At 41.5% G+C, this 25,303-nt stretch overlaps 1 protein-coding gene across 1 annotated transcript in view; it reads left to right on the forward strand.

Annotated features, from left to right (window-relative positions):
- The window catches only part of DOCK2 (dedicator of cytokinesis 2), a 366,360-nt gene that overhangs the window by 149,119 nt on the left and 191,938 nt on the right, over positions 1-25,303 (forward strand). The window contains exon 27 of the mRNA XM_039876355.1: positions 11,186-11,281. Within this exon, the coding sequence (XP_039732289.1) occupies positions 11,186-11,281 (96 nt within the window). The remainder of the gene's footprint in view (positions 1-11,185; positions 11,282-25,303) is intronic.

The following is a 25,303-nucleotide window of genomic DNA, read 5'->3' on the forward strand; positions in this document are numbered from 1 at the left end:
GATGTTGAACCTAAAATAATGACAAAACTGTTTCCTACCCTTGGGGAACTCACAGATGATTCACAGTCTATTCATTCATCAGTGAAAGGGGGTCAGGCAGGGGCAGGTATGCTATGACACATTCCCCGGAGGAGCTTGTTGTCTAATATTTTAAGGCTCTTATTTTAGGGCTGCATTTTAACGGGAGGGAATTAGCCTTAAGTCAAAGAATGACATTCTATCCATGGAACTTCAAATGTCCATAAACGGTTGGACATTTTCCCAACTAGGGAGTTTTCACCATCAGTTCTATCCTATTCCCATGGACACGTGTTTTAAAATATATTGTCTCCCAAACAAGCAGCACATATAAACATTGAGTAATCTGCTTACACATTAAAAAAATAGTAATAATATATAAGCACCATTCGTAATTTTCTGATTAGCAGAGTTAAGCAGGATGCCTACTTGGGATTTATCTTGTTCTCATTTGAACAAGGAATCTTGACATAATCAGACTATGTGGTAATGCTGAAGAGGAGTGGGTACACTTTCTGTTAAGATTTTTGAAATATTACAAATGGTTCACAGATCTCTATTACTACAGTGCAAACCTTAAAGGAACCCATTGTTGCAGGGCCATTTAGATATTTATCTCATTTGCTATTTTGGATCTTACAAACAATATAAAATTGCTATAAATAGCTGTGTGCACAAGGCATGAGCCCTGCAACTGAGATAACATGGATTCAAATTCACCTCCATCACCCACAGTTTTGTGACTTTGGGCAAGTTACATAAACCTAAAAATGTCCTCATTATAGCGTGGGGAGAACCAGTGTAATAGATTGATAAGAATATTCCATAAATTAAATGATATGGTGCATATAAAACATTTATTAAAGCATCCGGCATTTATTAACTCCTCAATAAATGTTAAATGGTAATAATAATTAGAATGGATCTTATTTTACATCTTAAAATGGGGTAATATTTATCCCCAGAGTTTTCACACGATGCACTGAGATAATAAATACAAAGCACACAGCCCATTGCCAGGCACATGGTAAGAATTCAGCAAATGTTAGCTGTGTCGTTTATTCATTTCTCCTTATACAATCCCATAGACTCCTCCTATTTTGTAGAACAAAGCACAAAAGTAGACACCTCTGAGATACATCTCGTAAGTGGCTTGCTCCAGTCTCCATTCATCAGCATTGAGACTTACAGAGACCGTGGATGGTTTAATTTTTTCTGCCCTAGGCTGCAAGTTGGAGGTTCTAGTATATTTTAATAAAAGCCCCCACAAAGCAACTTACAGGATCTGAATAAAAGCAACATTTCTCTCAAAGCCAAATCGAATATTTTTTGTTGGAGGCAATAGTTTTGTTATGTTTTTTCTGATTGCTTTAAGTAGTTTTTTTTTTTTTTCCCACCTGCAAATGGAACTTAAAAGCATTTGGTAAATGGAATAAAACATTTCATAGTTGTGCCTTTAAAAAAAAAAGCGTTAACTCATGTTACTATGTAGTGCTCCTCTGTCAGCTGACAACAGCACTTCATCTTGTGAGCACCAAGTTTCCATGGCCACCCCAGCATGGGGCAGGAGGTCCCAGGGAGGGGAAACACCCACACACCTACGCACAGGGCTGCCTGCCATGCAGCGAAGTCCCGGGGCTGTATCCATTCAGTCCCCTGTGAGTACGATTCCTTAGTTATGTCAACTGACTTTCATTTTTTTTTTTTTCAGTTGGGAAATTGTTTTGTTTTCTTTATATCATACGTGATTATTGTGAAAATGTCCAACAAACCATAGTAAGTAGAATTACCTCTTCAACCTCATCTCTCTTTCTCTCTTTTCCCTGCTCAAGGATACCATTATTAATGGTTTGCTGTACATTTTTCCAGATTTTGAGACATAGAAAAATATTTTGCAAAAACATAAATGGGATTTTATTACACATGGTGCTCTGTAGTCTCTTTTTACTGAACGTATTAAAGATATCTTTCCAAATCAAGACATATCTGCCTTCTCCTACGCCACTGTGTGTATAAGCTCTCATTTATATAACAGGATCCCTGATTTGGGGACATTTATCTTGCTTGCTACATTTAGATATTTTAAACATACAATATGCTCTAAACAGCTGTTCACACAAATGTCTGCCTTATTGTTTACTTTGGACAATTTGTGGAAAGATTTATCATCTACAAAGTACTGTCGCATCCATTTATTTCTATGATCCTAAAAGATGGAGGCAGTGGCAGTTATAAGTCTGGACCCTGGAGTCAGACAGGCCTGGGCTGGAACTTGGATCAGTACTTAACCATGGTGTGTGATCACAGCCAGAGCCTCAGTTTTCTCAACTGTAAAGCTGGGATAGTAGAAGTATTTTCCTCATTTCATAGGTGCTTACAGGATTCTGTAAGTTAACATATGCAAAATACTTAGAAGAGTACTTAACATCTAGTAAAAGCTCAAAAAAATATTGGCTCTCAGTGTCAGAACTAGCTACAGATTCTCAAAGCAATTCCGATATTGTGGGTTCCATTATGCCCAGTTTGTAGTTGAAGAAACTGAGGCTCAGAGGGGTAAGATTGGTCAACCTAAGGAAGGAACACAGTGGTAGCTCTGTAATCTCTGTTCAAAGAGAGATTCTGTATTTTCATAGTACTGAAAACTGCTGCCATAGAGGTTGTGGAGGGCCTAAATTACCTTCCACTTCCTGGCCCCACCCCCGTTCTTCGTATCATGGAAAGAGCATGGGATTAGACAGAAGTGAGCTTGGCTTCAGGCTTGGCCACCTATTAACCGGGCAAGTTATCATCCTCTCTCTCATTCTTGTATTTCACATCTGGGTCTTCAATGGGATTTTAAAAAAATTAAACGATATTATAGATGTTAAGTCTATACCCATAGTTCTTAACATATAGTATGGCCTCAAGATTTCTAGGTAACAGCAGTGTCGGAATGAAAACTCCCATCTTTTCTCCTTTTGATTGTATCCTTCCACCACTGATGCAAACTCTCCCCTTCTAAAGGAGGCAAAGCCATTCATGACCACATAAAGGCATTGCCCAAGTCCTGCCTGAGAAATGGGGGCGCTGCCCAGTGGGTAGGAGAGGTGGAGATGATGGGATATGGCAAAGCCCCCAACCAGCTTCAATGTTCCCCGACTCCTGCTTCTTTAAGTCCCTGGCTGCCTCTGTTACTTGCTTCACACAAATGAGCTGTTGTGCTGTAAAGTCGAATCTTTCAGATCAGAAGCCACTTCGCACAGGAGGAAAGAAAACAGTGTTAAACATAGAACTCATAGAAAATCACATTACCTTGAGGGGCCCAAGAAAGAAAGAAGGTGACTCTGCTTTAGATGATAAGCGTTACTATCTTTTGAAAGTTAGGATATTTTCTTTCTAGGCGAGTGTTTCTAGGTGCCTTCAAAATAAAAAAAAATAATAATAAGTTGAAAAAATCTCTTCTATAAGAACAAAGAGCAGAGAAAAATAGTAGCAGCCACAGATTGCAACTGTTTTTGTGGTCAGAATATGCATTATTTCCCTTTTGTTAAGAGAAAGAAAAGTCTTTGTATTTAACTCTGTAGCTGTGACCTTGTGATCTTCATCTTTGTGCTGAAAAGGCCTGAAGACAAAGCAGGCAGTGGCTGGGACTGTCCTTGGCACGAACACAAGTACCAAGGCTGCTTGTGTGCTGGAGTGTAGGGAACAGCCGGCCAGGCATTGCTCAACAGAACTGGTTTTTCATTCTAGCTCTAACGACATTACTTGTCACTGGTCACATGACCTTGTACAAACTACCTTCTCAAAGCTGAAGTTTTGCTTTCTGTAAAGTTAGGACTACACTAGAACTCTTTTCAAAATGTGACATTTGCATATTACAGTCACATTTTTGTCAACATCACATGTACTTTAAACATTTCTAATTAAATGAGCTCACTTACAAACATCTAAACATTAAATTTTAGGGTAGAAATCCCTGTAAAGTTGACAGATTAAACATAGTCACATATTTTGCTCCCTCTTGAAAACTTACTGTAAAAAAGGGAGCTGTGTAAAAGGAAAGTAGATATCATATGGAAGAGTTCTAAATGATTTAGCAGACCCGAGAAGAGTGATTCATAAGCCAGTGGTGGGGAAAGCTGAAATCTCATCTAATCTAAAGCAAAGATTCCCCCAGAGTCAGAAGAAATGGTAGTAGCAGGTGCCTCTGGGGGTGGGAGTGAAGGAGCGGAGCTCAGATGGGGAGGATCAGCTGCAAGTTTGTGTAAGAAGCAGCCTGACTCTGCACCTAGATCACTGGAGCTTTATTCTGTAAAGAGGATAAAACAGAGGGCATCTGGACTCAGAGACATCAGGCACAGTTGAGGGCAGTGATACCATACTCAAAACAAGCTTTCAATCGAAGTATGCATTCTAGAAGCTGAAGCCTCTGGCATTTTCCTCCCTCTCAGCTCTGGAATGCTGGCAGCCAGGCTTTAATCCTTCAGGCAGGGAGATTACAGAATTCTTGTTTGTGGAATTCAATCACCCAAGAAGAGAGACTTGTATTTATGGACATTTGAACCTCTTCCAACTAAGTGTCCCAACCAGATCATCCTACAGTGAAGCTCACAGACCTCAAGCTCTACTCACATCCTCAGAGTTGATGACCAGCCTGCGAGTCACACACACTGAAATGTGAATATACCACCATGGGTTACAGAGAACGAAGTGAAAAACTCTAACATGAAAGGGAGAGTACAAAACAAGCAAACAGAAGAGAAGCCACTTAGAGGAGAAGAGACTCTGAGGCAAAGTAAAATTTTGAAATAGGCAGTGAGAATTTTGAAAAATAAGAGGAGATAATCATGAATCAGGAAAAAGATAGTATGAAGAATAGAGAACTAAAAGGAGTCTCTGATTTGTTTCCAGATTGCTTTTTTTCTGTTGGAGAATGAAAAGTTATATAATAAATGGGAATTTCTCATAGTTTACAACTTGGACAGGAAGGATGTTTACATATCCAAACATTTTATCTATCTATCTATCTATTTATCTATCTATCTATCTATCTATTTATTTATTTAGATCATTCATGTATTTATTAATTAATTTTTATGGTGACATTGGTTAACAAAATCCAGTAATTTTCAGCTGTACAATTCAACAGTAAGGCATATATATATATCACATTGTGTATTCATTGCCCATAGTTAGATTTCTCTCTGTCACCACATATATAATCCCTCTTACCCCATCTACTTCCTCCCTTCCCCTACCCTCTTGTAAGCATTAGTCTATTGTCCATGTCCATGAGTCTCTGTTTGTTTGTACTGTTTGTTTGCTGCTTTTAGGTTTATATCCCACATAATAAGTAAATCATGTGATTTTCAACTTTTTCTGTCTGGCTTATTTTGCTTAGCACGATTATCTCAAGGTCCATCTATGTCGTCACGAATGGCAGTATTTCATCTCTTCTTATGGCTGAGTAATATTCCATTGTATATACGTACCACAGCTTCTTTATCCAGTCATCCACTGTAGGTCACTTCTGTTGCTTCCATGTCCTGGCCACCGTGAATAATGCTGCTATGAACGTCGGTGTGCAAATACCTTTTCAGATATATGTTTTCAAGTCTTTGGGGTAAATACCCAGTAGAGGGATTGCTGGATCATACAGTAGATCAATTCTTAGTTTTTTGAGGAAGCTCCATACTGTTTTCCGTAGTGGCTGTACCAATTTGCAGTCCCAACAGCAGTGTATGAGGGTTCCTTTTTCTCCGCATCCTCTCAAACACTTGTCATTACTTGTCCTGTTGGTAATAGCTATTCTAACAGGTGTGAGATAGTATCTCATTGTAGTTTTGATTTGCACTTCCCTAATAACTAGCGATGTTGAGGATCTTTTCATATGTTTGTTGGCTATTTGTATGTCTTCTAGGGAGAAGTGTCTGTTCAGGTCCTCTGCCCATTTTTTAATTAGATTGTTCGTTTTTTGTTGTTTTTGAGTCGTATGAGTTCTTTGTATATTTTGGCTATCAGGCCCTTATTGGAGGCGTTACTTGCAAATATATTTTCCTATTCGAATGGCTGTCTCTTGACCTTGTTGACAGTTTCTTGTGCAATATAGAAGCTTTTTAGTTTGATGTAGTCCTGTTCATTTATTTTTGCTTTTACTTCCTTTGCCTTTGAGGTCAAATTCATAAAATACTCTTTAAATCCAAGGTCCATGAGTTTAGTTCCTATGTTTTCTTCCATGCAATTCATTGTTTCAGGTATTATATTCAGGTCCTTAATCCATTTTGAATTAATTTTGGTGTGTGGTGATAGACAGCAGTCTAGTTTCATTCTTTTGTAGGTGGCTTTTCAGTTTTCCCAGCACCATGAATTGAAGAGGCTTTCCTTTCTCCACTGTATGTTTTTTTTTGCTATTTTGTTGAAAATTATTTGCCCATGTAAGCATGAGTTTATTTCTGGACTCTCAATTCTGTTCCACTGGTCTGTGTGTCTTTTTTTCTGACAATACCATGCCATTTTGATTATTGTCACTTTGTAATATTATTCGAAGTCATGCAGAGTGATACTTCCAGCCTCGTTCTTTTTTCTCAGGATGGCTTTGGTGATTCTGGTTCTTTTGGGCTTCCATACAAATCTAATGATTTTTTATTCTATTTCTTTACAAAAAGCTTATGGGATTTGATGGGGATTGCATTAAATCTGTATACTGCCTTAGATAATAAGGCCATTTTAACTATGTTGATTCTTCCAATCCAAGAACACGGAATATCTTTCCATTTCTTTGTATCGTCTTCAATTTTTTTAATAGGGTCTTATAGTTTTCATTATATAGGTCTTTCACATGTTTTGTTAGATTTATTCCTAGATATTTTATTCTTTTTGTTGCATTTGCAAAAGGAATTATTTTTTCCACCTCTTTTTCTCATAATTCATTATTAGAGTATAGGAATGCTATAGATTTTTGAACTATATATCAAAACATTTTAAACATTAAATATTGATCAAACCAAAATTATACTATTATATTTGGTATAGAAAGAAGGCAAAATGGGAAGAATACAGATGTCTCATGAGACAAGGAAGAAGAAGTGAAGTCTTTGTTTTTCATGGTGGAGAGTTAACAGTTGATGCCAAAAAGTGAACAAATTTGTTTAAGGAAGGGGTCATACAAACTAATTTTGGCTGCATGGTCATAAATACCAAATAACGACTGCACAGGCTGAAAGAAGTAAAGAAGTTCCCCTGGGGATGGGAGCGTGGCGGACTGATGCCGTCGCTGCCGCCGCCGCTGTTGCTGTTGTTGTTTTTGAGTGAAACTTGGAGAATGTTTCTAAACTATATACAATTTTAACTCTGATAAATATAAACAAAATTTAATAATACTACCAGTAAGTAGTCAATATCACTTGTATAAAAGTAGAACTCTAAAATGGTTAAGATAGCACATTTCAAGTTTTATTTATTGAACTAGGAGAAAAGCTGACCAAAGAAAGAGCTGGTTCAAAAGTCTTTAGGATTCTTGAGTTTAGGGAGAGAAGATGCTTATATTAAATTGGCCTTAGACATAAGACAAGTAAAATTTCGACAGAGCAATAACATTTAGCAAATCAGGAAAATATCACACTTTATCATTTTTCTATAAGTTAACCTCTGACTTTACAGGGCTATAATATTTCTGCTTTCTAGTCAGTCATGGATACTAATCAAACAAAATTACATTTCCCAAAAGAGTGAAAGGACTCCCTCTCCCCCAGGAGGGCTTATCGGAAATGCTCTATTCAAAAGCCATGCATTTTGCTTTATTTCCAAATTTTGGATCTTTTTTCCTGAACACTTGCTATATATATTCTGGAAATACTGTGGAAAATCGGTAGTTTTGAATTGCATTCTGCAAGTCCTAGGGCTGGCATAGGGCCTGGGGTGAGCAGGGACAGCAGGGGTTGTCCCCTTACCACCCACCACACTTTCAGCTCTCCTTCTACTATGTTATATATTGGGCCTATGCATAAGATTTCATTTAAAGAAAGGACTCCAAGTTCCTTCCTGATATCATAGCCTATAATTACTAAAAGAAAAAAAATCACTACAATTTGCAGCGTGTTTAGGTTGGATGGATTAATTTCTTTGTCAGAGCCATAATAGGAAGACTGACTTTGTCATTTCAATTACAAGCTACTGTTTAGTCTGAGCCCCGAAGACACTTTTCTGGAGATTCCCTCCACTTGCCTGGCGCTGGAGCAATTAACAGTGGGTGATTTGTGGCTGCATTTTTAGTGCTTAGCACAGGTTTATCATCTTGAAAGTTTTCCATTTGCATACGCACTATACATTCTTTGGGTGACATCTCTATAGCATTCAGAGTTTCGATTATGCATTGCCTTTTACTGCACTTTCTGCTACGTGCTGGGAATCGGCAAGCTTGGCCAGAAAGTTGCTGTGGACCAAGGGGAATATGAGTTGCAGCCACCACTTACTGAGGGCTCACTTTGTGCCCGTTCTCAGTATGGGCTTTTGATGCATTCCCTTATATATTCCTCAAACCAAGACTTCGAGGTTTCTATGGTTTGCCACCTTTTATTAATATAGAAACAAATTCAGAGAGGAAAAGTAATTTGTCCAAGGTCACACAGCTCAAATTAGCAGAACTGAGATTCAAACTCAAGTCCGATTCCAAAACATTCTGCTACACCACCTCTCATATTGGGAGCTTTCAGAGCGAAATGAATTGCATTTGACAGTTTTCCACCTTGAAAATCAAACTTCCTGACCAGCCTAATTGCTCCTTTGGATGAACAAGAAATGACTATTTAAAAGAAGCAAGGTGCAGACAAGAGTTCAAGAAAAGGGGGTTTTATTATCTCTACTGGTAAAGGAAGAGGTGTAATCCTGGGGTGGGCGTGGGGCAGAAATGACATCAAATGGAAACCATAACACAAATTGGCAGTGGGCTTAGGATGATGAAATTGCTAAGGAGTGCAAAAAAGATATGGGAGTAATGAATGCATAGCACCGAAGATTTTCTAAAAGGGAAAGAAAAGATCAGAAGCCACTAAAGGCAGGAGTTGGCCTAGTTGAGGGTGGGGTCTCTATCCATCTTGACGGATGGAAAGAGAATGACGAAGCCCCAAAATAGCAACCAGAGATCTCTGTTTGTGTTCCAGTGTGCCTGGGTGAGTTTGGGCAAGGATCAGGCTGCCAAGTTTGAATCTTTTCTCTTTGACTTTCTACATAGGTGGCCCTGGACAAGTTACTTAACCTCTCTGGGCTTCAGTTTTCTCACCTGAATAATGAAGATCATAATATTGCCCACTTCGTAAAATGAGGTCGTGTTTAGTAAGGTGCCAGGCATTTAGTAAGCACTCAGAAAATGTTAGCTGTTTTTGTTATACCATGAGCATCATCTTCACATACTGCAAAAAATAGGAGATTGTAAGTCAGTAAAAGGCTTGAAGAAATAAAGGAGAACAGGAAGTCAGGAGAGGCTCACCTGTAGCCAAGAAGTAAAGGGGGATGTTCTCTCCCCCACCTCTGAGCATCAGGAGGAAAATGCCAGATGTAGGGAAAGGGCTGGGTGGTAGAGGAGCTCACATCTAGCAAGAGACTGAAGTCTCGCTGGGCTTGATGAAGCATGAAAACTTATTTCTGTAAAGTATATGCTTTGCTGAAGCCCTGGTGGCAGAGGTTCTGCTGGTGAGCTCCGTGGGGCTCGGGAAGTGAGCATTAGCCCAAGTGCATAAGCGAGTCTGGGGCAGAGAAAGAAGCTCTGGGCTGTTCATCTTTGGATGCCAATAGTCATTGAAAGCACATTGGGAAAGCATGTTTTTAATAAACACATCTATTTTTTTCTTATTGCAAATCTATTTTCCTTTCACGAGTTTTATTAAGAGACAAACCACAGTTAAGATGTGAGCAGCAAAGTTTAATAAGGTGCTTATGATGAAGTGTGAGTGGTTATCCGCGTTTTCAGCCACCATTTACTTAACGCTTTTTTTATGTCAGGCTCTGGCTAGGTCCCGGAGGCACAGGCTGGTCCCAAATTCTAGTCTCTATCTCCAGAGCTTCACAGTGTTGTGTCATGTTTCCCAGCCATCAGAATAAGCCCCATAAAAATTGGAAATTACTGAAGTCCGGGCTGTATCTCGGACCCACAGAATCTTCTGCAGTGGAATTAGGTGTGTGTATTTTTCCAAAATTGCATGTGTCACTTTTTGGTTTATATGAACCTCAAGAGACTGATGAAAAAAGCTTCCCTATTTTATAGATGAGGAAGTTGAGGCTTAGAGAGGTTAAGTGATAAGTGAGGTCACATAGTGCAAGTGCACAGTTGGCGCTTGGACCCAGAAGTGCTGAATTTAAACTCTCAGGGCTTTTCCACTCGGCCATGACCACCCTCACAGATATGCATGGGTGGAACTCTGTGCAAGCCTGTGCTGGTAAAAGAATCTGAAGAGGAAGGTAAAAATGCACGAAACCCTGGCCTACCACAGCAGAGGCTCAAAAAGCATCAGCAAGTCCTACCCAAGTCTCAGGTACTTGTATTTAAAGTGGATTAAACCCCATAAATGTTACATCCTGGCTCACCATGGATTTCTCCCAAGGCAGATCATGCAGCTTCTGCTGCACGAGCACCCCATGGTTAGTTTCTATCACAGAACCCCAGTCCTGGGCTCCAGAAGCACTGGCTCCTCTATTTGTCCCTCCAGCCTGGGAGGGATAGTGGCTTCCTGCTTTTGCTATCTCTAGGTTACCTTGTTTGATGTTTCGGCTTCTTTATCACCTGTATAACCAAGGCCCTGCATTACATTCTCTCCTTATTCCAGGTTAGACCTTGACTGTTAACAGAGACGGAAAAACCAAGGTGCAGAGAAATTAAGTAACCAAGACAGTGCAGCACAATAATTCTTGACAGAGTTAGTATTCTAAATCAAAAGTTTCTGATTCCAGAGCTTAAGCTTTTAATCACTAACTTATCGTTTAGATGGTTAGTGAAATTCCTGGTGCCCAATGCCAGGTGGCGATGGTGATAGCGATACTGTGACAACAACCGTGATGATGATGACGATATGGCCCTGCTGTTGCTACTCTGCTGGTGGTCTTTGTGTTTACCGTGTCTGACCACTGTCGCATGTCCTTTGGAAGAGGTGTGCAGATACAATGTCCTGGTTGTCACACAGATGTCTCTGCATTACAGGCCTTCACCTACCACCACATCCAAGAAATTATGGCCCAGCTGCTTCGCACAGTGAACCGGACAGTCATCACGATGGGGCGCGAGCACGTTCTCATTGTGAGTAGACCTCCTCCTCTAGTCGGACCTTTCAGGCTATTCAGGGTCGGGGAGTGGGTTTCTGGAGCATCCGGTCATTGGAACAGCAGGCGCCGATCACTGCTTTGTTTTGGGGGACAAGGGACAAATTTTTTCTATCTGACTTGGGAGAACACGAGAGTTAACTCGAGTGCTGAAATTAAACATAACTCAGGACTTGTCTCCCAAGTCGAGTATACCGGTGGGGGTGGAATATCGCTGATAAAGATGGAGAGGTGAGAGAAGCTCTTTGTAAATGGGCAGGCAGAGTGCTTCACATTCATGTCCACCATATTTGAATTATTTTTTTATTGATTGGTATTTGAATTATTTCCAATTATTTCTTCTGGCCTGGAGTTGAACAGTGTCCAGTGTCAGGGTCCCATGCACTTGGTTTTCTAAGTGGCTTCGTTGTGTGTTAACTTTTACCATAGACGTCACTTAATTCAAGGTCACTGCTATGTTTTGGGTTATTCTTCTACGCAAATACTATATTCTGAATACCAGCAGACTCTTGCCCCATGGTCTGATTACTGTCCTCCTCCAGTCACAGAGCCCATCTCTAACGCTTTAACCTTTGTCCATCTTGCTTTAAAACAAGGGCCCCAAACTCTAATGCTCAGAGAAGCTAGTCACCAAAATAACAGAGTATGTCCCACCGTGTCACTCTTCTGCTCAAACTCACCAGCGGTTCCCTATCTCACTCAGAATAAAGTCTTGACTGTTGCTAGGGCCTGAAATGCCCATGCCCCTTGCTTATTCCTTTACCTGTTCCTCCCATGTATAAAACATGATTTTATTTGTCATGTCCTTGGCTTGGCCTGTCTCTCCCTCAGATGAGGGCTTGTTCCCTCATGTTAATCAGATTTGGGCTCAGTGTCATCTAACCAGAGGGGCTTCCCCAGCCCTAGCACACTGTCTACAATACCTGGCACCTCTCCATTCTCTCTCAGTCTCCATACCTCACTTCTTCATGTCTCTCAGTACTTATCACCACCTGAGATACTTAGTCATTTAGTCATTGCCTGGCTGTTCTTGTGAGAATATGAGCTCCAGAATATGAGGAATTTTGCCATCGTCCCTTTGTATCTCCAGTCCCTACAACAGTGCCTGGCATGTAATGGGTGCTTGATCAATACTTGTTGAATGAATGAGCGAATGAATGAAGTGTAAAAGGTAGTGATCCTAGTGTTTAAAGAGGACAAGTGCTACGCAGCTCTGATGATGCCATGTGTGATTGGACCATTTAGCTGCCGAAACTCCCAACTTCTCAAGAGAAGCTGAAAACCCACATATTTTATGTGAAATTTCCTGGTAGTTAAGTGCCGGCAAGTAATTAAAAGGTGGATGCTGACTGTTGATGCACTATAGTCCTGTCTCATGAGCACGGAAGTCAGGTGCTGAGTGTTACTCTAACAGTAGCTGGGCACAGACTTGATCCCTGGAAGCAACAAAGTAACAATCTTCTTTACACCCCTTTGGTTTTGCCTGTGCATGTCAACACAGCACGTGTGCTTAACCTGTATCAGTGCATATTTAAAGGAGTGATGACATCAGAGAGAGTACCTATGAGGTCCATCCTTCTGGGGCAGAGAGCCACGTGAATTGGTCTCTGTCATTTGTCTCACTTACCATCCTACCACCTTATTTCTTATTCAGTTACAAGCTTCCATGTCTGCGGTTCCCATAACAAACCTTAGGTAATCATTTTATGAATTCTCTAATCTTTATTCCTTCTCTATGGAGCTAGACCTAAAGGTGATCATCAATCCATTTGGTTCATTCCGTGTAGAGCAGGCTCTTAACTTGCTGCCTCTCCTTTAGAAGTGACTCATTAAAACAAGTGTCTGGATCATAGAAAGCACCAAATAACTGGTATCTCTTATGATTTTCCTTTCTATCCAGCACAATACGTTTCTCTGTTCCTTTGCATTATCGACAAAGGCAGTTGGCGACAGTTTGGCCCTCATTCACTACAGCCAATTCTCTGAGCCTTGTAATTTGATGCTCTGCCCTGGTTGCTCGCCCTTCCAACACACTCCTCACTGCTACCCTGTTAATCTTTGCCAGGACACTCCCCTACTCCAGAGTGTTCAGTGGCTCCCCGCTGTCCATCAAATTAAGTCGTAAATGCATTAGCCTGCTCGTTTTCCACTTCTCTCATCTGATCACAACCAATTTTTTTCCTTTTCACTTACTTTTTTCCATCCAAATATTTAGCCAAAATGAATGTCTGGATATTGCCCAAATATGCCCGGCACGTTCTCATTTCCATGCTGCTTTCTTTGTCTGAAATTCCTTCGTGTGCCATCTCAGTCTGTTGAAATCCTACCTAGTCTTCAAAGTCCAGCACAAATGTGTTCCCGAATCTCACCAAGCTGGCTGGAAATCTCACCCCAACACACACCTTCTAAATCACACAGCTCGTTCTGAATTTTTTTTTTTTTAAGTTTTTGAAAGTATCATTTACATACTTTAAAATTTAACAGTGAGTTTTAGTAAATGTATGTGCTTGTACAACCATCACTGTAATTCAGTTCAGAGCACTTCCTTCACCCCCCAAGTTCATTTGCAGTCACTCTCTGTCTCACTTCAACCCCCCACCCCCAGCCCTAAGCAACCACCAATCTACTCTCCAGCTCTATAGATTGGTCTTTGCTGGAAATTCCACAACTTGAGCTCTTTGGTGTCTGACTTTTTCCTTAGCATAATATTTTGTGATTCATTCATATTTTAGGATATATAAGTACTTAATTCCTTTTTATTGCTGAATAGTATTACATTGCAGGAATGTAACACATTATGTTTACCCATTCACTAGCTGATAGATATTTGAATTATTTCCAACTTTTGGCTATTATAAATAATGCTGCTATGAACATTCACACACACATTTTGTGTGAGCATATTTTAATTTCTCTTGGGTAGAAACCTAGGAGTGGAATCGCGGGGGCGTGTGGAAAGTATGTATGTGTAGCTTTGTAAGAAACTGCCCAACTATTTTTGCTGTGGCTGTACCATTTGCATTCCGACCAGCAACGTGTGAGCATTCTAGTTTATCTGCATCTTCACAAACACTTAGTATTGTCAGTCCTTTGGATTATAACGATTCTAATGGTATCTCATAGTGGTTTTAATTGCCTTTCCCTGATGGCTAATGATGTTGAGCATCTTTCCATGTGCTCCGTCTCTTTTTTTCGAGTCATTTTTATCTGTGAACTTGCCATACATAGCTCCTCTCTTACACCTAGGACTTTTGAGGCTTGAGTCTGTCTGTAAAACGGGGTATTACTAGACTTTCCTTGCAGAGTTGCTGTGAGAATTACATGAAATGATATGTGAGAAGCATTTGCACACGTAGTTCTTGTACATAACATTCATTTATTTACTCATTCAGTGTTTTATGGGAACTTCTTATATACTCAGCACGAAGACTCAGAAATGATTTAGATAAGGTCTGTGCCATCAAGAAAACCATGACCTCCTCCAATGGGACATGTTTCAAGTACCTCAAATTCACTATATCTCAAACCCAACACATCACCAGACCCTGGAGCCCACTCTACACTCTCCCTATGTTCATGATCTCATATTATGGAACTGACCTCCTTTGATCCTTCCCCCTCACTCACCTGCCACTTCTAATCACCCACTAAGCCCCTCTGTTTTCAGCACCTCTGGCCATAGTCCCCCTCCACCCGGCTCCCCGCCTGGCTTTCACAGCTCCTGCGTACTCGGTCATCAGGCTTGTTGTAGTTGGCCCACTGTAAGGTGATTTTCTGTTTTAGTACTCCATGTCCTCTGCATTCTGTGGATTCCCTTGAGAGCCAGGAGCGAATTTTACTCATTCTTTTATCCTCAGCACTCAGCAGCATGCCTCTCACATTGTGGTACTCAAGAACTGTTTGTTGAGATAATGAATGAGTGAAATACTCCCCGAAAATGCTGTGCTGTATGAGACCTTCATATTTTTTGTATGTGCCTTTTCTTCAGATTAGATTGCTTTTTCTTCTTCAACAAATGTTTTTTTTTTTTCCTAAATACTGGGTGCTCACGTCTCAGGAAGTGTGGCAGCAGCTAAAGGATTGCCCATTCAGATTTCCCCTGCCCCCAGGCTGATTCCGGAAACGTTGCAGAGGTTTCTGAGGTGAAGCTGCGCCATGAGCCTCACCCACTCTCGAGTCTGCCAGTGTAATTGCAGTGGCCGCAGTGCTGAGGCGGAGCGCTGGGAGTGGGCAGCAACACGCCACGCTAGGGGCAGGGACGTGTCTGAGTCAGAAGGAAGAAACAAACAAGCTTTTCTTAAGATACAGCTTCATTTTCACAAAATGAGCCTTCCCAGCAATTTTTAGCATAGAACTGTCTCCTCCAAATTAAACAAAATGATGTTGGAAAGTCATCAGTCAGAGGTCAGGGGTCCCAGTCTCAGCACTGAAGGCCCCAATCTAATTTCAAATTGAAATTCGACCGAGAGGAGAGATCCCCATTCCAACTGTCACTTTTAATTTTCCAGATATGATTTTATTGGTTACTTTTCATTCTCGGGAATATTAAACAACCAATATTTATGGCAAACGCCAGACATGTCTAGTACTTCTGAAATCCCAAGAAGCCTCGATTGGGTGTATGGGTGGCCGGTTTCTCTCATGTCATTATGTGGGATTAAATAGTGACATTTTTTTTCCTTATTTCTAGGAGTGGGAACATTGCAATAAAAGGTGTTAGCTATTAAACTTATAGGAACCATAGGGCTAGCTAAGATGGATTGCTCCTTGCACACAGAGCATTGTAATTATCACTTGCTGGAAATAACCATTCCTGCTTTTTTTCTGAACAGTAAAGTGTTTATGGTGGCAAACGAGCAAAAGGAAATTTTACAAAAACAAAAACAAAAATTTTTTTCATGGCTACTGACCTCTCTTCCTCTCTTTGCCAAAGTCTAATCTATCTGTTTGTCTACTTAAGTTACCAAGGAGTTTGACTTTGATGCTGAGAAAGGCAGCATGGGTGGGTAGATAGGACATTCGGATGAGGGAGAACAGGAAAAAGTTTCCACACTCATGCTGCAGAGTTGGCTCTGTGACTTTATGCTTTTACCTCTTTCATGCTTTCTTCTGTGCGATAGAATCTGTCATTTTTGAGATCTTTTTCATATATCTAAGTTTCCTGATTTGGCTAGTGGCCATTCTCTTTCCCTATTTCCCAAGCTCCTCAGTCAAAGCCAGAAAATAGATTTCGCTCCATGTGCCAACTCTGGTGGGTTGGTATTAGCTGCCTATAATATACTATGTTCAGAAAGATTCAGAGACTCCATCTTGACTTGTTGGGAAGAAGTGCTGAGCTGATCAGCGATGTCTCTGATAAGCATAAGATTAGAGAACAGTGATGTGTACAAGATACTTGCCAATACTATGTTTGACTGAAGTCACTAGTGTCTTTGTGGCCCAGTTCAAAAGCTCTCGTATCAGCAGTGTTCTCTGCCACATTTGTGGTGTAAGAGCAGGAGTGTAATGGACAATCCCAGTCACGTGAGAGTTTACATTTTACCAGGGAGTGGTTTCTACATATCACATGTCATATGCACCATAATTTTATGTGACCAAAGAAAGAGAACATGCTATCAGTTAAACTGTGACACAGTAGTTAATATTATATTGGTTATAATCTTCGGAGATGTTAAAATATAAAAAAGAAAGTTTGGCTGAAAATCCCTACCATGTGATGGAACATATCTTTGAGTTCTCACAGGTAATTGTCATCTTTCGTTGTTCAAGAGAACAGACTGAGCATCACGGCCAAAGTTACACAGTTAGTAGCAGGAAGGGACGCGAACCCAGGGATTCTGACTTCAGAACGTGTGTAAATTGCGCTGTCCCATAGGTCTTAGAGCAACGAGAGGAAAATTTTCAGGCTTGTTTGTTCCAGTGAGGTGGTGGCTCAGGGGACCCTCCTGGGCTCTAGCTAAGGCTGTCCCCTGGCTCTGGGCTCCGTAGTGCTGGGGACAGACAGCCTCACTGGGAGAATCCACCAGGGAACATACACACTGCCAGAAGTTCTTGGAAGGGAAACAATCTGGTAATTTTGTTGAAATTGGGAGCTAGCTTTTATTTCGGGTAGTTAAAACAAGCCTCTTGATGATATATTTTGGGCTTAATTATCCTAGGTTTCACAGAGCAGTCTATTGAGCGATTAAATAAAGGTAAATACAGTTGACATCATGCCGGCTCCAGAAATTCAGAGCATTTTGTTCGAAAAGGAAAAAAATAGTGGAAATTGCCCCATCCGCCGCTGTTTCACCTCACTATAGCACTGAAGATTCCAGAAAACACCTGAGCCATCAGACACAGAGTTTCAAAGCTCTGACTTTACTTTCCAAATGGCAGATGGCCCACTATGGAACCACTCTACTACGCTGAGGGACCACAGACCTTAGGAAGACTGTGCAGGGGCCACAGCAAGACAGTGTGAGTGCCAACTCTACCCCGCCCTGCCCCATAGGAAGCAGGTGTGAAGAAGGACAGTCTAGAACACAAGTAGATGGGCTTCCCAGTTAGAAGTGGTTGGATGACTCTTGACCTTCACTCAGCAAACCAACACCTTATTAAAAAAAAAAAAGTAACAAAGCTCTTATTTATTGAGTAAATATCTTGTGTTCCAGGCAGAATGCAAAACTCCTCAAGTATCTCCTTAACCTGCGTCAGGTACTCAAATTTACATATGAGATAACTGAGGCACAGAGAGGTCATGTGACTTGCCTGTAATCACACAACTCGTTAATGGAAGAACTAGGATTTGAACACAGGCAGTACTGTTTCTAGAGTCTCTGCTCTTAAATAACAAACTGTGTTATGCACTTCTACACTAATAATACCTTAAGGTGTTCTTTAAGCATCACACATTTTAAAGGTAACAGTGAAATACCTTAAAGCCAGCTGCTGCCCTGCCTGGATCATGAAATCTAATGGGATGAACTATGTGGCAACTTTCAGAAACCTATAAAATGACACAGAACTTTTGGCGGTTTTATGATGACAGTGATATCTTTAGGATCAATCTCCTCAATTCTGGTTACTCAACCATAAAAACCCGTAAAATCAGAGCAAGAACATTTTATTTACTTGCGTGTCGGTACTCATGACATAAGTTTTAACAGCACGTTTAACAGAAGATGGCAACGCTAGAACGGAGACGTGGAGATTCTGAAGGGTTTGGGAGGGAGCGAGAGCCTCCTCCTTCACATCCAGCGCATCTCTAGGTTCTAAGGGGAAAGGCCTCTCGAATTCAAATGCTTCTCTTCACCACCGACATCACCAGCCAGGGTCTGGCCATGCCCCCTCTCGCTGCTGCTTTTGCTGTATCTTCTAATGCGACACACTGCCTGCCGTCTGGTCCGTTTTGAGTTCTTCACACTCTGTGTAGCCAACATTGTCTTTCAGAGTAGAACGTTCTTGGTGAGAAAGCATTCAATGGCCCCACAATGGCTGAGAATCTGTGTTGCTGACAAAAATTATGATCCCCTCTCAAAGATGAAACAGCGATCGGAGGGCGTCAGCCTCCTTGCCCAGCATCCCATGCCTGGGAAGAAGGAAGCTAGAGTCCAAACCCAGGTCTTAGAGCTGACATCTTAAGCATTTCACTATGCATGTCTGGGAAATTGTTTTCCTGAGGTAAAATTAATTTGAGAAAATTTCGGAGAGATAGTAAATGTGTGAGGTGTGTGTGTGTGTGTGTGTGTGTGTGTGTGATACACAAGGCAAAGTGTGTGTGTGTTAGAGGGAGATCAAGTTAATAAAGAAAATAGACATTATACAAGAGACCTAAAATTCAGTGGTAACCAAAAGATGGCGTCATTAACTTAGAGTAGTGTGGCGGTTGCTGCTTGATATGGAAATGTGGATGATGCTTATGTCCTGTGGGGGAGGGGGGAAGCTTTGCTTTAATAAGGATTTTAGTAATTGCGTATCAAGGAGTATATAAAATATATACATAGAAGATGGATTGGTATCTCAACTTCCAAGGAACCCACAGCATGTGTGGGCAGGAGTCAGTTATGAAGGTAGACTTCATAGAACTGGGTCTAGTTCTTGAATGACATGAAAAATTTGAATATGTAGAGAGGATGCGTTAGACGATTGTGAGAGGGAGCATCATTTCTTGCCTTATCTCCTATTCTGTGAAACCTCCTTTCATTCCTTAAGATCATCTTTCTTCAGTGACCTCATTGTTCTCTGTCTATTTTTCAATTACAGCATGATCATGTCATAATGGAATTATTTCTTAACCTATCAGTGTTCCACAGAAGACTAAAATCCTTGAGGAAAGGGACTGTGTCCTGTTGTATTTGAGGTTCCTGTCCATAGGCCCAGGGCTTGGCAAGGAGCAGGCATTCATGCAGGCTATAGGAGTGAATGAATGGAAAGACAAACTAATCAAGAGTACAAATTAATGTCTAGCTTTAAATGAATTCTGACTTAAAAAATAAGATAAGAAAAGATTTATTTTGTGTCAGACTTTCCCTTAAGGATATTTTTAATATAAAATTCCCAAATGCTCTACTAGCCCTATGTGGTAGAATTCTTTTAGACAAATTAAAGCTCCAGGGCTGGGGCATAAAGGAGCTGGTTTTGTTCTTCAAACCTTCCTTCTCTTTCATAATGAACCACAGAAAAGGGAATTAGGAGATATAGGTTCCTAAATTTGTGAAAACAGCTACTACATCTCCTTGGTCTGCCCGAGCAGCCTTTGCTATGAGGAGAGCACGCTCTTAGATGACAAATACGCTGCTGCTGCTGCCACCGCCGCCACCACCATGACAGTTTTACACGTGCCTCAGCAGCACACATTTTGAGGTTCTGTGGGGGAGGTGAGCTCAGGCCCTGGAGAAGCTGGTGCCTGTGCAGGAGCCTCCACTAGCCACACAGAGAGGGAGAGGCACAGACACGGGCTGGGGCTTGAACAGTGAGTTCTAGGAAGTGTACGACCAGTATGCCTCATCCTAATGAAATCACCTCCAAATATCTCAGTGCCTTTCCGCCTCTGTTAGTGGAGCTAGACAGATCCAACGGCAAACAAGTCATTTTAAGTGCAGTGGAGTCTTAAAGGTCAGACTCCACTGTACCTCTTGTCCTGTTTCCCGGCACTTGTCACCCCGGCTAGCCTCTCTTCGTGTCCTTGGAGAACTTTGGAAACTAGAATGTCTGCCACTGGGCGCTGGCTGAGCATCGTCATGCCCAGCATTGCTTTCTGAAGGCTCAGGAGCTGGGGTGCAGGGAAGGGAGTTTGCAGGGATTTTACTGGCTGGGGACTGGTCCTCTTTTCTCAGAAGGAGTGGGGAGGCCTCATTTCACAACTAGGAAATCTCTTCACTTCATAGTTCTTTTCCTCAGTCCCCTTATCTGCCAAATGGAGCTAATAATGATTATTACATGTCAATCCCATGGCGAAGATTAAATAAAAACATATGTATCAAGCTCAAAGCACTGGGCTTGACACGTAGCAGGAGCCATTATTATTCTCCTCTCGTGCTATAGTCTCCTTCCTACTTTGACGCAATGTTATGAATCAGATTACATACTATTTTATGGCCCTGACTTGGGATCTTTCCTGGATTTGCAGCATAAGCCATTTCCTGCAGCATAAGCCATTGCTGCAGCTGGGCTGTGAGTAAAGCCCCCTGGAGATGAAATTGGCTACCATATGTCTGCTCTGAAGGCTTGAGTCCCAGACTGGAAGGAGGAACCCCATCACAGAGTGTCCTTCCCACTGGAGCTGCCCATGAAGAACAGCTACGAATGAATAGGCTTCCCCCATAAGTCTCTGGTCCAGGTCATCCTTCCTAGGGCACTGGCCTTCTTAAGTGACTCAGAGGCATCAGTTTTGTCAAATGATCCTTCAAAATCAGAACCCATTTTTCTAGATTTATGCTACATTCATACAGTGATGTATTTGGGCAGCCATTAAATATTCATAATGATTTTTTAGTAACTTGAGGAAATTTTATGATTTAAATATAGAGAAAGGATTACAGGAATGTAACAACAACAAGAAAGTCATTAGTACCCTGAAGGTTGGGTGGCAGGAAAACGTGGCCCATTACCAGAGGCCTGGACCTCGCAGAGGTCAGACCCAGGAACCACGTTCTGAAGCTAAAGTTATGTTAGTATCTTCTGCTTAAAGGACACATGATTTGTACATTTCTGTAGTTTTACTTTTTCTAAAATGAAATGATTTTGCTTTCCTTTTATAATCGGGGAAAAAAGCCTCAAACACTATTTTTTTAAAAACAGGAATTAATGAGATAGTCAAACATTTTTTATGTATATAATTTTACTTCTCTTTAATTACCTTTATTAATTATCACGATTAGTAGTGATATGGCTGCTATTCATTTATTCCACCACATTTTTCATGATAGATGGATCATGAAACACTGTCTCAGGTGGAGAGGACATCGTGCACTAAGTCACTGATAAGTAATAGCCTCTAACCTTTTGGAAAGTGGCAAGGAGATGGGTACAGGAGAAAGTGGAGTAGTAGGAAGTTAGGCTATACCTAGTAGGTTGGAGTCAGATGATAAGGAAACCTGTTTGCCGTGAGGAATTTTATGCTCGAGGGTGGAGGTGGGGCGCGATTAGAGACATAAAAGCCAGGGGATGGCATGGCCAAATGTGTCTTAGAGAGATTTCCAGGCAACAGGGAGGAAAAGTGTAAGGGAAATCAACTTGGAAGGCCAGTGTGGTGGTCTGCGTGGAACAGACAAGGGCTCGTGCTGAAGCATTTCGTTTCAATTACAAAGACCTTCTAGACCTTAGACCTCACTAGGTAAGGAAAGCAGTTCCTACTCTCAGGACACAGCGTATTATGGGCAAAGGAGGAGAATTTAAGACAAATAATCATCACAAGAGAATTAACAAGGACAACATTGAGAAGGTCAAAAGGAGGGCGCTAGGATATCCAGGTGAGTGGATGAGAAAAGAAGATGTGCTTAGTGTCAAAATCCCCACCCCCGCCCCTGACCATAATAAGAGCTGTATCTGCAGTTTTCTTGCCTGGAACACAGAAGGGAATCAATAACTGTTTATTGAAAAATAAGTGATTATGGACTGAGGCTCACCTGAGAAGTTTCCTTGGAGCTGGTGGATGCATGGAGCAGAGAAGAGGGAGGGATGCATTTCACGAAGCCCAAACAGGTCAGTGGGCTGGGTTTGTGCACGTCGATGCTTCACGTGGCTTTGGCTTTGCTTGTTTTGATCCCTGACTCCAGATGGCTTATTGGTTGTTGTTGTTGTTTATCTTGAAATAAATGAGCACACAAAAAACCACGACAGCATCACCCGTATGAGATTTCTGCACGTGGGACGGGGTTTGCATGCTCTGTGGAAGGCCTGTGTGAACCACTCACAATTTCAGCAATTGAAATGACTCAGCCTGTTTGGCTTAGGATAAAAACGCCTTCTTTGTCAGCATAACCAGGGTATCACAATGCTGTGTGTGCTACCTGGGAGACCAAGCCCAAGCACCGATGGGAGGTCACTGTGTTTAGCTGATGATTTAAAAAATACATATTGAGCTTTTGCCAGGAGAAAAAGCGTGGGTTTCATTTGAGTGAAATTTAATGTAAGATAGCTATGGATTCTGAGAATTCATGAAAGCCATTCATGATAATAAAGCTTCTGTTTGATTTGGAGCAAATAATACTTTGGTATGATATTTATTGTCTTTTCATTTTAGTTGTGGTTTAACCAAGGCAAAATGCTCTGTTCAAAATGCTTCTTCAGTTAGATGGACCCTGTCTCCTTTAAATTGCATTTTGTCTGAAATGGACTAGGTCACATGTAATAAATTCTGGCATTTTAATGGAAACATTACAGCAAAAATAGTTAACAATCTACGTAATTTTAAAACAAATTTTCTCTTTCATGCAGTAAGGCAATATCTTGGTGAAATGTGCAAAATGCATTGAAATTTGATTCTGATGGCAGTTTGTTCTGAAACAAGGTTAACTGGGTCATCAGTATTCAAGATAAAGGTGTTGAGGGTGGCGGCGAGACAGGATGGTAGTGGCCTGGTGTTCCTGGGTCCTCAGTGCCACATCGAGCCCTGTGGAGTTAGAAGCCTTCGGCACATTAGCTGCGGACAGTCTGAATCAGTGGAGGGCTGGATGCCCGGGAGAGCACAGATGGAAGCTGTGCACACCAGTAGGACCATCGCCATGTGAGGACTGATAGACAAGAAAAATCTTGGAATCATTTCTTTGGTCTATCCACTGGATCCAACTCATTCATTAGTTTATTACTGCAACAAATATTTGAATCTCATTGTGCTAAGTGCTGGAGATAACAACGGTGAGCAAAATTAAGCAGGATTCTTATCTTAGGAAGATTGTAGGCTAATGAGAGAGAAATACATTCATCAAAGAATGATACAAATATACGTACAAGGACGACCATGCCAACCACTTTGATGGAGGGGTCCTTGGTGCCAGGCGATTGTGTAAATGGGGTATTTGGTGTAGTCTGGGCTGTGGCGGTGGTAGTTATGAAAGCCTTGTCTAGGAAGGTGCAACAGAGCTGGAGACTGAGCAGGGAGGGTGGCATGGTGGGATTATCTCAAGCAGAGGGAAAAGTGTACGTAGACTCTGTAGGGAGTGTTGCATGCTAGGTCCAAGGAACTCAAGGTGACTCAGTGTGACTGGAGAGCAGATGGCACAAGGGCCTATGATGGGAACTTCTGTGGAAGAGGTCCAGTAGATGTTCTGAGCTTATCAGGAAGCCATTGACATGTTTTCAGCCAGAATGTCACGTGGTGCAGATTGAAATTTTGCAATGATTGCTTTTGCTGCTGTGGAGAGAATGTGCTGGAAGGGAAAGGGAATGCCTGTGGGGAGACCAGTCGGGATGTGTCTGTAACAGCCAGCTGAGAGAAGAAGGGGGTTTGTAACAGGAGACCAGCAGTGAAGAGGCATGCTTACTTGGAACCTGACTTAGTCTGGCAGTGATTAAATCAAGCTCTAGGTTTGGTCTTCGTGGGCTGAGGGTTCTGTAGGAGGCAGGAAGAAATCATAGTTTTTGGGAAACCTCAGCAGTAGGGGTGATAGATGTGATCAGTAGGCATTTAGGCTTTAAAATGGTTGAAAGAAGATGGTGGAGGGGGTGGGATGAAAGTATGCAAAAGGGGTTATGAGCATGAAGTCAGTTAAACATGGTGCAAACCAAATGCAGACAGTGTTGGGTATGGATTTGTCACTCAGCTCTTTTTATTACAAGTGATGCTTGATGGGCATAATGATCATAAAACATCTATGTCTCTTCATTTTAAAAAAAATACATTTTTTAGCATATGGCAAGTTGCCTAGAGCAACTTCAAATGAGAGCCTTTTCAAGTGAAAGCTGTACTGAGGCCTCCGCTCAGCTAATGAGGAAACCGTACCTGGGGGTCAGAATGGGTCTCAAGTCTGGCGCCAGTGCTTGCTGGAACTGCCCTGGGTGCTGGTATCTGGTAGACTCCCACACATTCCATCCACCAGTCACATTGCTCCCAGCGTGGACTTCCCCACACGACTGCTGTGAGCCCTGGGGTGAATCTTCTAGCCTTATTGAATCACCTCATGCTTAAAATGGCAGGGACCCAGCTCTTACAGAGATCCAGCTCTTGTCTTTCACCTCTAGTATATTTGATTCCATGCAACAAGGATCCTTCACTCCCCAGATTGCCATGCTGTGCTTGGTATGCCTGAGTATCTTGGATCACTGAAGGCTGTGTTAATTAATGTTCATTGTCATGGTTTCTGGTCTTAATCAGATCAGAAAGAGTTTATTTCTTATCAATACCACTTTTTGCCCTGAGACGATCTTAAGCCTATTTCTGAAAACTCAGTTCGACCTCATGAAGGCATCTTCTGTCCTCTCTCCCAATTTATTTTAATCAAAAAATTAGTGAATACGCATCTCTTGAGCTCCTGTTGTGTACCCTACATTATGCTCAGGGATTTCACCCACTTAATTA

Source organism: Pteropus medius, unplaced genomic scaffold, assembly GCF_902729225.1.
Source record: "Pteropus medius unplaced genomic scaffold, Ma_sr-lr_union100, whole genome shotgun sequence".
NCBI lineage: Eukaryota > Metazoa > Chordata > Mammalia > Chiroptera > Pteropodidae > Pteropus > Pteropus medius.